Source organism: Schistocerca cancellata, chromosome 6, assembly GCF_023864275.1.
Source record: "Schistocerca cancellata isolate TAMUIC-IGC-003103 chromosome 6, iqSchCanc2.1, whole genome shotgun sequence".
Taxonomy (NCBI): Eukaryota; Metazoa; Arthropoda; class Insecta; order Orthoptera; family Acrididae; genus Schistocerca; species Schistocerca cancellata.
The window spans coordinates 579,237,834-579,256,135 of NC_064631.1; the positions used below are offsets into that span (position 1 = coordinate 579,237,834).

General features: G+C 38.9%; 1 protein-coding gene across 3 annotated transcripts in view; it reads left to right on the top strand.

The window, feature by feature from the left end:
- LOC126191356 (trafficking protein particle complex subunit 8) overlaps positions 1-18,302 on the top strand; it is a 313,324-nt gene that overhangs the window by 82,126 nt on the left and 212,896 nt on the right. For all 3 annotated transcript variants that reach the window (XM_049932196.1, XM_049932197.1, XM_049932199.1), the window contains one exon: positions 3,958-4,206. In XM_049932196.1, coding sequence (XP_049788153.1) covers positions 3,958-4,206 — 249 coding nt within the window. The remainder of the gene's footprint in view (positions 1-3,957; positions 4,207-18,302) is intronic.

Sequence of the window (18,302 nt, forward strand, 5' to 3'; positions counted from 1 at the left end):
GTAGCTGCCACACTGGCCACACCAAAGACACCAGGAGAGGAACGGTGGATGGGATAACGGCTAGTATATATAGGGCGCAGAGAGGAATGGCACAGCATTCATCAGGAACCATCTGAAGATAGTAGCGTGTACGTCTGGTGAAATATTATGGAGAAATTACGACGCTACCCGGTTGGGGTGCCACCCAAGAAACGCAACAATAGTTAGTTCACTTGGGAGAATGTGTGTCAGCTAACTTATGCACAGCACTGCACACTCCAGACAGTCAGGCTTATGATTTTTCATATGCATGAAAAATATAATGTTATTATTTGATAGTTGTTTGAGCCTCAAAGCTATTTACCTACTCTTATTCTTTAAAGACAATGCTACAGTGTCCAGCTTTCTATGCTTAAATTTCTTGTTTCTCAGAAGTATCACGGGTACCTGTGACAGATAGATCAGGTGAAATAAGGAGCTAATAAGTGACATTAACTTTGTACCATAAGAATTAATATATTCCATATTATTAGTGAACTAAACAGAAATTTGCTTCATCTCTCTGTCATGGACGGCAAAAGGCACAGAACAAGATTGATGAAACATATGGCAGGAGTTTTTACAAACATATGAAAATTAATGTTCTTCATCTCTCTTCGCTAGCTTCATAGGCTTCATTGGTGTGGTCATTTTACTCTTTTTCATAAACTACTTAGGCGAATGAATGGATAAAATTAGATGGAAAAAATAAAACAGGATATGCCTCTCTGTCACAGGAGATGATGCCAGTAGCTGCAGTACCCTTGGCTTAGCCCTCAGCTTCTTGCAAACATACGAGCTTCTCCATCTGCATGGAGAAGGTGTTAAACACCGTGAGGATGTTCCTTTATCCTCAGGGTCTGCAGTGTACTTCCAGCATGATGGAGTCTCTTCACATTGTATTAGATGTGGCAGTAAACTTCTCAACCACACTTACTCCAATCATTAGATCGATCGTGATAGTACAGTTAACTGGCCACCAAGAACACTGGACTTGACACCATTAGATTTTTGTTTATGGGATTCAATGAAGTATAGAGTGTACAAATGAAAGATGAATAAATGAGATGAACTGCTTGAACATGACATGAAAATCACTTAAACTGAACTGATTCTTCTTGACGGAGACAAGCTAATGCCGTACAACTGTAAAACCAACAAGAAGAAAAAGGAGAGTGACTATATATGGTAAAAATAGAGCTGTGTGGTAGGCCCTTCAGTTTAGTGAATATTGTTTAACAACTTTGCTTGCTGTGCCACAATAGTATATCAAGAAACAAACCAAGCTTGTAGTACTGACAGTTTATAGGCCATTAACAGAGAGTATTGTGAGCTTTACAAAGCAGCTAGAAACAGTTTTAATGGGATTACACAAACTTAACAGGAGAATCATTGTTTGTAGAGGCTTCACTCTTGGTAAAAAGTTTTTGATAGTACTCAGGCATAGTCATGTAGAATTTTTTGAAGCAATAGACCACCATTTGACTGTTTATTACTGTATTTTTCTTCTGCACTATCTAAACTTTGGCTTTTACACCATTATCGAAGACAATGCTAAAAGTTCTTGTGCAATTAACGTGTCATATCTGATAGTCAGCCCAAATCAGATAAATGAGACTAGACATGCCTTCAAGATGTGATTACTTTTAGCATTGTACTCGATAATAGTGTAAAAGCTGAAATGTAGATTGTACAGAAGAAAAATACAGTAAAATACAGTCTGTCACAGAGCACTGACTGAGAGCACCTAGGGTTGATATCCAGCTTTGCATTATTTTCCACAATAAAATTCTGTATGAAGATGGAAGCATGTAGTGCAGCACCTATTTACATTTTGTTTAGAGCCAACAACTTGCAGTGATTTAGCTGTAAAACCAATAGTCAGTGGTACATCGGACCATGATGGTCGGAAGTTAACCATAAAATATGCTGGCCCGTTAGTTACAAATCAGATGGATTGTAATATAGAATCGACAACTATGGCTCAATTCCAGTACTTAGTGAGAAATTATGGGAAGAAATATTTGGGAGAAATTTACAAAGCCAGATAGAGTAGATAGAAAATTTCACTCTTTCTTAAACATATTCCAGTAGCACCTTGTCTTGTTTTCCTCTGGAACAAATAATTATAAAATCAAACAGAACAAAGATGAGGGATAGGTTACTACTGAGATTAAAGTATCTTGTTCTAGGAGGAGAATACTTCTACATACGAGGCATGTTCAGAAAGTAAGTGTACTGTTATCGTAACAAGCTGTGGTTTTTCAAGGGTTGGCAACACTGAGGGATAGAGGCGGTTCCTCTGAACAGAGCAAGCATCGCAGGAATGTGGTAGTACTTAAAATCACTTTGTAGTGTCCAGTTGCATGAAAGATGTCAGTAAGGATTTCCGCCAAGTGTGAGCCAGTTGCTGTGATCCGCTTCCTACTCATGGAAGGGGTGACACCTACCCACTTTTTTGTGTGAATCAGAATTGCTTATAGTGAAAGTGTGTTCTTAAGTGGTGTAGGGAGTTTAATGGTGGCAGAACAAATGTTCATACACAGTGACAATTATATACTGGTATATAAATAAACATAAATTCGTTACAAACTATGGCATGCACAAACATTATTCAACATTTAAATGTCACTATAGATATTGAAATTTTGATTATGACATGTTTGGTATGCCTGCCATTATTGGTGGTGATGTGGTGCAGATGAATAGCAAAATCCTGCATGACCCACTAAAGTGTCGGAACAGTGATGCTGTCAGTGACCCCCTGAATGGCTGTTTTCAGCTCAGCAATGGTTGTGGGGTTATTGCTGTACACCTTGTCTTTAATATAGCCCCACAAAATGGAGTCGCTTGTGTACAGATCTGGAGAATATGGCCACCAATAGAGGCCCATGCCAGTGGCCTCTGGAAACCCCAGAGCCAGAATGCAGTCCCCAAAGTGCTCCTCCATGTCATCAAACACTCTCCTGGTTCGATGGGGTCGAGTTCAGACTTGCATGAACCACATACCGTCGAAATTAGGGTCGCTTTGGCTAATGGGGATGAAACCATCTCCCAAAACCTTCGTGTACCGTTTGGTAGTCAGTGTGCCATCAAGGAGTATTGCACCAATTATTTCGTGACTGGACACCACACACCACAGTCACATGTTGAGGGTGAAGAGACTTCCTGATCATGAAGTGCGGGTTCTCAGTACCCCAAATGCGTCAATTTTGCTCATTGATGAACCCATCCAAATGAAAATGGGCTTCATCACTAAACCAAACCATATGCACATACTAATTCCCGTTATGCCCCACAGTCAACAGTGCAGTTTTAATGTCATAATGCAAACAGTTCATAAGTTATGACGATTTTATTTCACATAGTTGAATAATTGTCTCCCTGTAACAAGACAGAGGAGTGGAAGACCTTCCATTTTGACTGATTAGTTGGTGGCAGAAATCAAGGAAACTGTTCATGAAGGCCACCAGTTGACAGTGGATGAAATTTCTGTAATATTTCCAATACTCTCCAGAATTATCTTATACGAGACACTGACAGAAATGCTGGTATACTGGAAACTGTGTGCAAGAGGGATCCCAAAACAGGTGACAGAGGAGCACACGACAAATCGTGTCGGTAGTGCCTGCTAATTTCTTGGACAACTTGAATTAGAAAGTGAGGATTTTCTGAGTTCTATTGTGACTGGAGATGAAATGTGGTTGGCTCATTACAGCCAGAGACAACAAAGACAGTGGCGTCACAATAATTCCCCACTGTAGTGATAGTTTACTTTTAATTCAATGTACAGATTAAGTTTTTGTGATTTGCTTTTGTTTTGTTAATGTGTAACTTGACTAATTACACAGCCATGCAGGGTCTCATTGGTGGGCTCTACAGAACATGATTAATGAAAGACTATATGAATTACAATTCAGTGTTGTGTGTTTCTTTCAGCTATAGTACTGACTCACCAGAACTGCAACTGAGAAGACTCGGTGATTTGTGCTTCATGTTTGGCCACTACACATTGGCTTTCCAAGCATACCATTCTGCTAAGCGGGATTTCTCTGCTGACCAAGCGTGGCTTTACTATGCAGGAGCATTGGAAATGGCAGCACTGTCTGCCTTTATGCAAGGGGAGCCAACGAGAAAGGCACAGGAGTACATGGAGGAGAGCATATCGACTTACCTCAACTCGTGCAAGTATGTTCACAGAAGTTAATTCCTTCCCATCTCTAAATCTCAGTTGAAGAGTTATCTTCTGCTGATTTGAATATTTTTTTTATTTAGCATGACTTCATATGCAGGGCAGTTATAAAGTTCATGAAGCATTTCAAAAAATTGATACAGATAAATGCCCAAGAACGATATAACAGGTGATACATCATGTGAAAGACACACTAATTTTTTTTACAGTATTTATAAATGTTCTGTGTGTTCACCCACATGACACTCACCCACATGACACATATTTAATCGATAGTCAAATTCTCCCCATACCTGACCGAGCGTAATGGGAGTGATGGTAAGAACAGCCGCTGTGATGGCGTGTGATGAGGTGTTACAAGTCTTCGAGTTTCTGTGCTAGAGTTGGAGCATAAATGTTGTCCTTGATGTAACCCAGTTAATAAAAAAAAATAATTATAAGGCATAACGTCGCAGTGGCGGCCCCTTGAGTAGTGGCAGGTCAGTGGCCACAGCATGGCTTGTACAGCAGTATAGCAACGTGTCCCGCACACAACTGCCAAATGTAGTTGGGCAGCCTCTTGTTGAAAGATGAAATCCCTGTTACCAGCTTCATCTTGTTGCATGAGCGACAATTGCATCTTGTCGATATAGGTGATACCATGGATAGTCCTCTCAGTGAAGAAGGAAGGCCTGTGAGTGTTGTTGGATATGGCACAGAACACCTTAACTTTCTTGGCGCCCTTTACAAGTTTAACAGTTGCTTAAGGATTTACTGTCCCCCATACACATGTGTTGGGTTGGCTGACCTTGCCAGGAAGATGAAAAGACTTTCTCACTGAAGATTTTCAAGATGTTTTTGCATATCTGTGTGGAAATGCAGATGGCAAAATTTTATCATCGTGGCTTACGACTTGGAGTGTATGGCTTCACTCTAAATCACGTACAAAGGATATTCCACACTGTTTGCTGAGAGATGTTCAGTTTGTATACTAGCTCAATATGTAGATTTTGTGGGATATCACATCATCATGTCACTCACACTATCCATTATCTGTTCTGACATGTGCTGTTGGCTCCATTGTTTTACATCGCACAAACGACTTTCGTCCTCAATTTTCTTGTACAATTTCACTGTGCTGTTGTAAACTGGTGTTGTCTTGCCATGGAAGGCTCTCCGCACACTCACTCCCAATTGGTAACAAGTAAATTCTATCACACAAAATGCTTTCTCTATCTTATTCACTGTCTTTTTTTCTGCAGTCAGTGACACTCCCATCAGTGGATGATCGTTCTTTTGCACTAACTTGCTGATCCCACTTAAAAAAGTTAAGTTATGTTTAGTCCTTTACTTACACTGACAAAAGCTTCGTAGATTTATAATTACCTTTAAAACCTAATTTTGGGCTAATTGCTCAAGTTCACAAACTAAGACAAATGAAAGAAATTCTGTTAGTGTTTAAAATAATTTTTCTGTTTCCTCAGAGAATAGGGTAATTAGTGAAATCAAAGGAGCAGAGGAGGAGGAGGAGGAGGAGTGAAATTGTGCTTAGTAGTTTTGAGAAATACCCTTAATTAAATAGAGGTGGTGCATTTGAGTGTTGGTGATGGTATATGCTCCACGCTGTCTAATGCTCTTCGTTTCCCTTTAGAACACCGTACTTCTGTACCTTGTGTGAAAGGGAAATACTATATTACGTTTTCAGTTTCAGGGATGAGCACTGACAATCTTTCTTTAGAAAAATACAATGCATACTTTCTTTTAAAAAATAATTTTCAAAGTAGATGCCTATTTGTATGCTGTCAGTACATCTAAAACATCCTTGCTCAGAAACATTCTTATATGGATGTTGTAAAATGGTTGTTTATTTTATGGTTACATCCTTAACTTGTGGTCATAAAATTTAATTGTCTGCTCATTACTAGTATGTTTTTAGTGCTTGTTCACACAATTTCTTGAAGCTGCATCTAGATTTTGTTGAATCGTGCCAGTCCTACTACAGGCTTTGAACAATTCCTATGGATTTGTGATGTGTTTCCTACATTATCTTTACTTGACTGAAGCTATATTTATAATTCTAAACTACTACTGTTGATACGTGTGTGTGATACTGATACTGTGGCTCTTGTGGGCAAAACCTAATTGTCCCTACTGGAACTTGAATTTGCTGGTTCTATATGTGTGTGTCTAGTGGCCCAGAAATGAGGTTGTCGTATGTACTGCTTTCATCTTCCACACTGACCTTATATTTAACTGAGGGAATAGGTAGTCAACTCTAACCATTAGTGAACAGAAAATTGTGCAAGTGGGAACATTTTGTTAATATCTACTAATTTATTGACAACCATCTTAATTCATCTAAGCCTTCATATGATCTTGATGCAACAGATATTCAGATTATACAAACTGTAGATGAAAACAAGCCAAGTCTACACTGTGCACTACATAAACAAAGTCCAAACTGTCCTTAAAATATTCTGAGTCCAAAACCATATGGGAATTATTAAAAAAGTCTGAATTGTGCAGATGTAATGCTGCATGTGCTGATAATCCGATCACTAGGACGTTGTACAACAGATTTCCCCCTAGGAACTTTTGCAGAAGACTGACACCATGCTCACTGTCCACTGCCTTTTATTGTAGAGAAGGGAAATATTTCTTATTGACAGTTACAGAAGAAGGGAGTTAGATCAAATAATGAACTTGAAGCAGAGAATCATAGCATCACAAGAAGTAAGATGGACCAGATGTGGAATCCTAGAAAAGAAAGAAGCAAACATATTTTATAGCTGTAGTGAAAGGAACCATGAGTTTGGGACAGGATTTGTGGTGCATCATCAAGTAAAGCATTTAGTAATTGGGTTCAACCCCATAAACCCAAGACTATCAACACTTAGCATAAAAGGGAAAGTCTTCAATTACTCCATGATTAATGCTAATGCACAAACTGAAGAATCAGAGGATGAGAAGACAGATGATTTTGACGAATATCTGGAAAGAGCATATGATGAATGACCAGGACAAGATATAAAAATACCAGCTGGAGACCTAAATGCCTAGATGGGAAGAGAACAGATCTGTAGAGCAATAATTGGCATCTATAGTAAAAATGCCATAAGTAATGACAACACGACAAGATTGATATTATTTGCAACATCTAGAAACATGATGGTAGGCTCACCATTGTTACCACACAAATAAAAACATAAGGGAACATGGGCATCACCAGATGGAAATACAGTACATCAGATCGACCATGTACTAATTGACGTGAGGCACAAGTCAGACTTATTGGATGTAAGGAGTTCAAGAGGTCCAATCGACATGGATCACTTTCTAGTTTGGGCACGGGTGAAGGCAAGACCATCAAATGCAGTGAAAGGAACCTGGCCCAATACACAGAAATATAACATCACAGCTTTAGAATCAGAGGAAGCAAGGGAATGATACCAAGAGAGAATAATTCAAGCCATTGGAAGTTCTGTAGAATGTAATAACATTGAAGATCATTGGGAAAAGATAAAAAAGACAGTGCAAATAGCAGCAAGCGAGATACTTGGGAACAACATAAGGCAAACAAGAACCTCGTGGTTTGATACTGAATGTGAAGCAGTAACAAATTAGAAAAATGAAGCATAGAGAAGGACATTACAATCACGTTGTACCAGGAGGATAATGGAACAATACAAAGAAAAACGGAGAATTGAAAAAACGACCCATCAAAGGAAAAAGATGAGGTAGATGGAGGCAAATACTGAAGAAATGGGGTTCCTGGGAAGTGTGGACAAGGCAAGGAAATTTCATAGGGAGGTGAAAAAGGCACGGAAACGTTTTAAGGGTTGAACAAGTTTCATAAAAGATAATGACGAAATTATAAATGAAGGGAAGGAGATATGTGAGATGTGGCATCACTAATTTGATAAAATCCTGAATCTGAGACCAGTTTTACCAGGGAATCCAACAGGGATGCAGGAAGAAGAGGACTCAGATAGCAGTGTGGACCCACCTAACTTAGGAGAGGTGAGAACTGCAATGAGGAAATTAAAGAACAACAAGACAGCAGGAACTGACGGCATACCAGCAGAACTTTTCAAGCAAGGAAAGGCTCTGAATTGGAAATGAACATAATGAAACTGGTTAATTCAATATGGAAAGAAGAGGAAATGCCTCAAAACGTGAAAAGAAGAAATTATATGCCCTATATTTATGAAAGGAGACCAGATGGAATGTGGCAACTATAGAAGGATCACAGTGCTTAATCTGGGATATAAAATCCTCTATAACATACTGTACAACCGTCTCCTTCCAATAATAGTGAGGAAACAGGGCCATACCAGTACAGACTTATTCCCAGTACGTCAACTATCGACCAGCTATTTACCCTAAGACAAATTCTGGAAAACACATAGGAATATGGGGTCAAAACATACCTTTTTATTGATTTTAAAGCAGCTTATAATAGCATAGATAGATAGCAACTATATCAAGTTCTAGGTAAATTGTGTATTCCAAAAATACTGATAAGGGTAGTAAGAATGACACTGATAGAAATGCAAGCTTGCATAAAAACTGGAGGAATATTGTCCAATACTTTGGAAATTAAAAATGGAGTGTGGCAAGGTGAAGCAATGGCATGCCTCCTATTCAGTGCCGCTTTGGGAGAAGGTGATGAGAGAAGCAAATAGCTTGAATAGGGGAAACAGATTTTTCATAAATCTGTGCAGATGTGGATGACATTGACATAGTAGCAAGAACTATGATGACAATGGAAGAGACATTCACTGCACTTGAAAAGCCCGGCAGGAATGTAGGACTAAATATCAATGGGCAGAAAACAAAATACCTAGCTTCTGGGAAAGTGCACAGGGAGAATATACCGCCCAAAATAAGAATGGGTAGTTTTGCCATTGAAAGAGTCAATCATTTCAAGTACCTGGTTTAGATTGTAACCAGCCTAAATGATTCCTCATATTAAATAAAGAAAAGACTAATTGTTGCCAATAAAGCTTATTTTGTGTTCACAAAGCTTCTATGTTCAAGGCTCCTGACTAGGAGCATAAAACTAACCATTCGTAAAACACTGATTAGATCAGTGCGTACATACAGCCTCTGAGACCTGGGCTGTGGTAGCAAAGGATCCTGAATCTCTCGGTGCATTCAGGAGAAGGATACTCATGAGAATCATCGGCCCAATTTGCGAAAGGGAAAGATGAAGGAGGAGAGACAACCATGAATTGTACGCCCTCTACAAAGACCAGCTTGTTAGAAGAATTTTGAAGTCATCTAGGCTGAGGTGGGCTGGACACATGGCACAGATGAATGGTGCAGAAATACCAAAAAAAAAATTTACAAGGAAAGCCAGGTGGACAGAGAGAACATGGTCAACCAAAAACTAGATGGGAGGGTGGAGTCATGGAAGACCTTCAGAAGATAGGCTACAGGAACCGGAAAATGCTAACAAGGGACCGGGATAAGTGGGAGGAGATAGTTGAAGAGGCCAAGACTAATCATGAGTTGTAGAGCCACAGAAGAAGAAGAAGAAGAAGGTGACATGTTGAGCTCTGTCTGCAGGGCAGTCTTGAATCCAGTGGCAAATCTGGTCCAATACTCAATAAGTCTTATTTGTTTCACTAACTGGCTGTACAGGATGATGTCAAATGTCTTCCTGAAGTCAAGGAACATGGCCTCAGCATGAGCACTGTTGTCTACAGCACTGGGCATCTTGTGGAGGAAAAGAACAAGCTGAGTTTTGTAAGATCTCAGATTGCAGAATCCATGTTGATTTTTATAGAAGAGTTTTTCGTTCTTCAGAAATATTGTAATTCTTGAATATAAACCATGTTCTGTAACTCTACAACATGTTGACATAAATGACATAGACCTATAATTATGTGCATATGTCCTATGGCCCTTCTTGAAAACACGAACGACCTGTATTTTTTTTTCTAGTTGCTAGGTAGCCTTCGTTGCTTCAATGATCTAAGAAGTACAGCTGCTAGAAGGGAATCTTATAAGTATCTCATCTGGTCTTCATGCATTTCTACAACTAAGTGATTGGAGTTACTTTTCTATTCTGCAGTCTGTGGTATTGAACATTGGCAAGTATTATGCCCATGTTGCTAATGATAAATGGATGGAAGATGCCCGAAGGATCTGCAGCCATAGGAATCTGGACAGTCAAGCAAAAAGAGTAATTAATGCAAATGCAACGTGAATAAATATATTGTACTAAATGTAATCTGAAGAACTGCTCACTATTGCCAACTTGTTGCAGATGTGGCTAACAATGAGCAGGGCCCTGACATAGACATGTGTCTATAAACACCTAATGTTTGTCAATAGAGCTACTATCAGCAACCTGGAGTAATGTTTGGCACCAACTGGCGACATGGAACTCTCAGTAGAAGCAAGGAACTACAAACCGAAAAATAAGCAGAGACTGGTGCCCAAGTGGCTGCCACTTATAGCACCATCCTGGCATTCTTCATTGGTTGACAGACTAGAGGTTATTCATTGATGGCAATGTTCAAAGACTGCTAGCGGCACATGCAAGAATCTTCAAGATATTGGCTCTGGCAGTATCTATAACGTACTGATACTAAGCTATCATTTAACTCGGTATCTGCCGTTTTGGTGTTTGTTTGACAGTTGAAAGGAGGGACCGTGTTAGAATCTTTCATGGTGAAACAATTTTGGAAGACCAAATTCTGTATTTGAGCCTGCTCTCTGTTATCTTCCATTTCAGTGCCAGTATGGTCACAGTGAAAGAATAGAGGATTCCAAACCACTTACTGATTTTACCCAAGAGCAAAACAATTTATGATTTTTATGCAAGGTTGGTTGACAAAATTTTAGTTTCAAAGTCACTCATTGCTTCTCTCATTGCTTTCGTTATGCTCATTTTCACTTTTTAAAGCTAGGTTCAGGCTTCTCTTGAATCTCTAATGAAGCGCTCTATGTTTATGTAGCAGTTTTGACACAGCTATTAAAGCATGATGGCTGCTCAGCCTTACAATCATTGATCTCTTTACACACTATTTAAAAACTCTTTTCAATAATGTTTCCTTCTGTTTTGAGTGTATCCATCTTGCATGCAGATCATAAATGTACTATCACTCAGTTTAGAGTCATACTCTCCAAAATATGATTTCACACTTCTACTCAGCCTAAAATGCACTCATTACTCAATGGTATGAACAGTAAAGTTAATTTTAGTAGAAATTTCTCATACAAAATTATAAAGCGTAAGACACAAAATCTGTGTAAATAAAAACCAGTTGCTACATGATGAAAGATCACCACCTGATAACAGTTGACCACTTTGATTTTTTGTTGTTATTTATATTATTGCCAGGACAATTAACATCTAGTGCTGCATGTATGAAATATCATCAATTATGAATGGCCCAACAGACTTGGTTGATTTTTGTCTTCGTTGTGTTCGTAATTGTCAGGACAAGATTTGTACAAAAGAAAATCTTTGGCAAATCCACTTGAAAAGTCAGAAATTATAATCAGTTGTGAAAGATCATCACTTGAAAACTGCTCAACCAATTTGGTTGTTGCGTTTCTTCTCCTTATGTTAATGACATTCTTGGTATGCAAAAGAAAGTAAAAAAACGTTATGTTCAATTTGGCAGTTCTGCTGTCACATGTTTTCATTACAAGAAATGTTGTTACCAAAAATTTCTTCTTATTTACTACAAATTTTTCCATGTCACTCTAACGAATGCTGATTTAGGTTTTCCGTGATTTCCCTAAATCGCTTCAGGCAAATGCCGGGATGGTTCCTTTGAAAGGGCACGGCCGATTTCCTTCCCCATCCTTCCCTCACCTGAGCTTGCGCTCCGTCTCTAATGACCTCGTTGTTGACGGGACGTTAAACACTAATCTCCTCCTCCTCCTCTAACGAATGTTCTGATTGACTTGGGAAGCACAATTACCAAAGATCTTGAGAAGTTTTTGACTGATTTGCTTCAGGTTTTACATGGTACTCTAACATTGAAATAGGTAGTCTACATATTTTTGAAAAAAAAAAATATATATATATATATGTGTGTGTGTATATATGTGTATATATGTATGTATATATGTATATATATATATAATAGAGGGAAACATTCCACGTGGGAAAAATATATTTAAAAAGAAAGATGATGAGACTTACCAAACAAAAGCGCTGGCAGGTCGATAGACACACAAACATACACACAAAAATCTAGCTTTCGCAACCAACGGTTGCCTCGTCAGGAAAGAGGGAAGGAGAAGGGAAGACAAAAGGATATGGGTTTTAAGGGAGAGGGTAAGGAGTCATTCCAATCCCGGGAGCGGAAAGACTTACCTTAGGGGGAAAAAAGGACAGGTATACACTCGCACACACACACATATCCATCCGCATATACACAGACACAAAATTCTAGCTTTCGCAGCCAACGGTTGCCTCGTCAGGAGAGAGGGAAGAAGAGGGAAAGACAAAAGGATTTGGGTTTTAAGGGAGAGGGTAAGGAGTCATTCCAATCCCGGGAGCGGAAAGACTTACCTTAGGGGGAAAAAAGGACAGGTATACACTCGCGCGCACACACACATATCCATCCGCATATACACAGACACATATATGCGGATGGATGTGTGTGTGTGTGTGTGTGTGTGTGTGTGTGTGTGTGTGTGTGTGTGTGTATACCTGTCCTTTTTCCCCCCTAAGGTAAGTCTTTCCGCTCCCGGGATTGGAATGACTCCTTACCCTCTCCCTTAAAACCCAAATCCTTTTGTCTTTCCCTCTCCTTCCCTCTTTCCTGACGAGGCAACCGTTGGTTGCGAAAGCTAGAATTTTGTGTGTATGTTTGTGTTTGTAAACACAAAATTGCTTCAGATTTTCACAAAACTTTTTCTGCTTGTTACTTTCTACATGGCAATAGGCAATGCAAACTTTCTGTGCATATTTCACAAAGTTTGAGGGGAAAAATTTGACATTTTCTACAAACGTAAATGCTGTAACTGAAGTTTATCATTTGGATTGCATTACTTCAGACAAAAATAACAACAACAACAACAACAACAATAATAATAATAATAATAATAATAATAATAATAATAATAATAATAATAATAATAACAACAACAACAGACAGTATCTTATTTTCAACACATCACTGTCATATTTCCCCAGATGTCACAGAAGGGCTGTATCTTTATGGGAAAAAATTAATAACTGTACCTGATATATGGGAATATAGAAAATCAACTTAAGCTGTTGTGGTCCAAACAATGATTTTTAAATATGTAAAATACTTTCTGATAGCTGATACAAGATTTATTTTTATCAAAACTCTAATATTGTTAAAAAAGAAAAAAAAAGAAGCAGCACCCTGAGTTTTGATAGATATTGGATGTTTAATGAACATATATCACATCATTGTTCAGAACATCATTCAGATCAGTTTATGTAAACTGAGGACCTTAGTAAGGCTGCCTCTTGAAAGAACAGAGCCAAAAGTTATAAATTTAATTGAAAAATTTTCATTACACATTATTTAGTGTGTCAAATTATCATCTTTAAACAACAGTTATTCTAGCCTCGCTAATGTTAATTTAAAATGTACATGTTCAGCAGTGAATATCTGTGAAACCACCAATTAAACTTCTTAAAAGCATCTCTGTTTTTAATCCACTGTGACAAGTTAACTTTGTATCTTTTCATTAAAGTAATACATTCCATCTAATGATGTTGATTTAGGTACACCAACAGCACATAAAATGTTTTCCAAAGGCACAAAACAAGAGTCTTCCTTCTCAGGCCAAAAGAATGACACTGCTGGTTCAAGTGTGTGGAGAGAAAGTAGATCAATGTCTCCTCATTCATCACAGTAATTTCTGACTAAGGCAAAATACCACCTGTTATCATATAAACCTGCTACAAAAGAATTTTGTGGAGGACAAGTTCATGTCCATTGCTGCGCATTTTCATTGAATGAAAAAAATCAAGGTAGGCTTTTCAGAAGAAGCTACTCTTCTGATCTTTAAAAAAATCACAAAATAGTGGTTTGTTTGGTGAAAATTCCTGTTATCAGGTATTGTGCAGGTTGTCGAAAGTCTCTTCTTGAGTTTATTGCATAGGAAATCTACATAGATTTTCTCTGGGAAGTGAAAAAAGTATTAGCTTTGCAGAAATGGTAAACACCAGATACAGTTATGCGTGTGTCAGCTGCTAGTTGAAGGCTAGCTCTTCTCAATATACGTTTATAGTTCTTCCCCAACCATTGCACACAGATTTACCATGGCTAGTAGCAAAAAAGGAATGCTCAGCATCAATAGAAAAATCGTTTTTGTGCTCACACACATTTTTAAAGCTTTTTCTATTTTTATATTGAGCAGCGCACCCATCAGTGAAATAATGCACTTTCTTCGCATGTTGGTAATGCTCTGCCAGCCGCTTTACCATTACTTTGTGGACAGCATTTAAAAATCCTATATCATGTTCCATATCATCATTTATAAAGCAGTGGTTCACTTTTATCAATCTACTTTCTTCATTTGTCACATAAACACACACAGGAGGGATTGTACAGCTGCTTCTTATCCAGTGGTAACTCTGAATTTCATTCTGAATTACGGCAAGAGTTAGAGTCTCGGTCAGGCACAAAGTTTTAATCTGCCAGGAATTTTTCAAAACTGTAGTTTTCTGCAAAGTCCATTAACAGAATTGCTTTTTCCAGGATTAGATTTTCTTTATATACAGGGTTATTACAAATGATTGAAGCGATTTCACGGCTCTACAATAACTTTATTATTTGAGATATTTTCACAATGCTTTGCACGCACATACAAAAACTCAAAAAGTTTTTTTAGGCATTCACAAATGTTCGATATGTGCCTCTTTAGTGATTCGGCAGACATCAAGCCGATAATCAAGTTCCTCCCACACTCGGCGCAGCATGTCCCCCATCAATGAGTTCGAAAGCATCGTTGATGCGAGCTCGCAGTTCTGGCACGTTTCTTGGTAGAGGTGGTTTAAACATTGAATCTTTCACATAACCCCACAGAAAGAAATTGCATGGGGTTAAGTCGGGAGAGTGTGGAGGCCATGACTTGAATTGCTGATCATGATCTCCACCACGACCGATCCATCGGTTTTCCAATCTCCTGTTTAAGAAATGCCGAACATCATGATGGAAGTGCGGTGGAGCACCATCCTGTTGAAAGATGAAGTCGGCGCTGTCGGTCTCCAGTTGTGGCATGAGCCAATTTTCCAGCACGTCCAGATACACGTGTCCTGTAACGTTTTTTTCGCAGAAGAAAAAGGGGCCGTAAACTTTAAACCTTGAGATTGCACAAAACACGTTAACTTTTGGTGAATTGCGAATTTGCTGCACAAATGCGTGAGGATTCTCTACCGCCCAGATTCGCACATTGTGTCTGTTCACTTCACCATTAAGAAAAAAATGTTGCTTCATCACTGAAAACAAGTTTCGCACTGAACGCATCCACTTCCATGAGCTGTTGCAACCGCGCCGAAAATTCAAAGCGTTTGACTTTGTCATCGGGTGTCAGGGCTTGTAGCAATTGTAAACGGTAAGGCTTCTGCTTTAGCCTTTTCCATAAGATTTTCCAAACTGTCGGCTGTGGTACGTTGAGCTCCCTGCTTGCTTTATTCGTCGACTTCCGCGGGCTACGCGTGAAACTTGCCCGCACGCGTTCAACCGTTTCTTCGCTCACTGCAGGCCGACCCGTTGATTTCCCCTTACAGAGGCATCCAGAAGCTTTAAACTGCGCATACCATCGCCGAATGGAGTTAGCAGTTGGTGGATCTTTGTTGAACTTCGTCCTGAAGTGTCGTTGCACTGTTATGACTGACTGACTGACTGACTGATGTGAGTGCATTTCAAGCACGACATATGCTTTCTCGGCTCCTGTCGCCATTTTGTCTCACTGCACTCTCGAGCGCTCTGGCGGCAGAAACCTGAAGTGTGGCTTCAGCCGAACAAAACTTTACAAGTTTTTCTATGTATCTGTAGTGTGTCGTGACCAAATGTCAATGAATGGAGCTACAGTGAATTTATGAAATCGCTTCAATCATTTGTAATAGCCCTGTATTTTTCAATGATTTTGACGGACACTTAGATATAAATGAGTGGTGTTTAAGTGACTGTAATTTTGTTACCAATGAGACTGCATATTTACCAACAGTTGCAGACTACTTTACCAGTTCTGCCTAATGATTTGTGTTTATCTACTGGCTGAACTCAATTTCATCATCAGCATCTTTGTAAGCTAATTTCTGTTTTTAATTATTCTGACAGTTTGTCATCACTGGGACAATTACCACAATGATTAAGCATGCAGTCAGTGTTCAGAGTCACATACAAGAAATTTTGTAAGTTCTTTGTATGTTTCTTTAATGTGTTCTACATTCAAAAGCAGTTTTACATTTTCATGGAAACACCACACACACACACACACACACACACACACACACACACACACACACACACACACACACACACACACACTCTGAATGAGTACTGGCAGCACCAGCTGAAATACACGACTTTGGTCTTAGTGAACAAAATTTAGAAAGACCAGTGTTAATGTTTGGATTCTCCCATTTAAAACAAGAGAACAGTTCTCTTAAGTTGCAAAGGATGAGTCTTTTTTTGTGTATACACATTCTTCTGAATGCTAACTTTGTCTTTTCCTCCTGGTAACATTCGGATATATCCATCATTTTGGTAGAAACTACTGGCAACCTTAGCACTTCATCAGCAATAACTTCCCCTTTTTGCTTTAGGAATTGATGAAATACTTATGTTTCCAGTTTCCTTGCTTGTCAAGCCACATATTCACTAACACTGAATTCTGACATTGTTTTCTTTTGACCAAGAGAGTGGGGCTAAATTTAAAATTTGAGTTTTTTCAGGTCTCTTACACTAGCCACTTTTTCTTTCATTAACAATATCATGGAATCAAAATCTTTGGCTTTCTTAACAATTTCGTCATCAATTTTTTCTTCTCTATGGTCAGAATCTTCAATACTGCATTCTAATGCCCAGCATACTTTTCTTTCCGAAATATGCTTCACTTTTTCTAGATTTTTTTGTTATATGAAGTCTTGCTGTGATTTGGAATAGAGTGAAGTTTTAAGGGAGAGCACCCCAAACCATGTAAAGTTTTATTTGCATCCCCAATACTTAGATTTAATAGTACTGATTCGTGAAATGTCACCTCCGGGTCATCTGCATCACTTTCATATCTATCACTGATGTCAGTTTTCTGTTCACAAATCTTATGGCTTGTTGTGTACAGTTTTTGGCCTGGTTTTACATCAATTCTTTGAGCACTTAATGTTTTGGACAAAGACAAGCAAACTGACCACTAAGATCTTTTTAACTGTTTGTCTCTGTTTTTTGGAAGGATCACAAGAAGTTCTTTGATAACTTCCAGAAACTTTCAAGTAATGGTATCTGTGATGTCCACATATAGTAGCACTTCGTTGATCCTGTGGAAAGCTTATATTGGATCATAGCAATATCAAATCTCGTTGGTCTTAACTCAGCTCTTCTTTTGTTTGTAGAGTTTTTACTAAGGTATAGGTTATTAAATGACAGGGTGTTTTTAGTAATTTTCCAACAGTGCAAGAATTCACATTTTTCATTGCAATTAACTGAGCACTACTTCATTTAAAACATACTCTATACAAATCCCCCCCCCCCCCCCCCCCCCTCCCCCATGGTGGGGAGGCTTGCGTGCCTCAGCGATACAGGTGGCCGTACCGTAGGTGCAAACATAACATAGAGGTATCTGTTCAGAGGCCAGACAAACATGTGGTTCCTGAAGAGGAGCAGCAGCCTTTTCAGTAGTTGCAGGGCCAACAGTCTGGATGATTGACTGATCTGGCCTTGTAACACTAACCAAAACGACCTTGCTGTGCTGGTACAGCGAACGGCTGAAAGCAAGGAGAAACTACAGCCATAATTTTTCCCGAGGGCATGCAGCTTTACTGTGTGGTTAAATGATGGTGGCGTCCTCTTGGGTAAAATATTCTGGAGGTAAAATAGTCCCCCATTCAGATCTCCAGGCGGGGACTAATCAGGAGGACGTCATTATCAGGAGAAAGAAA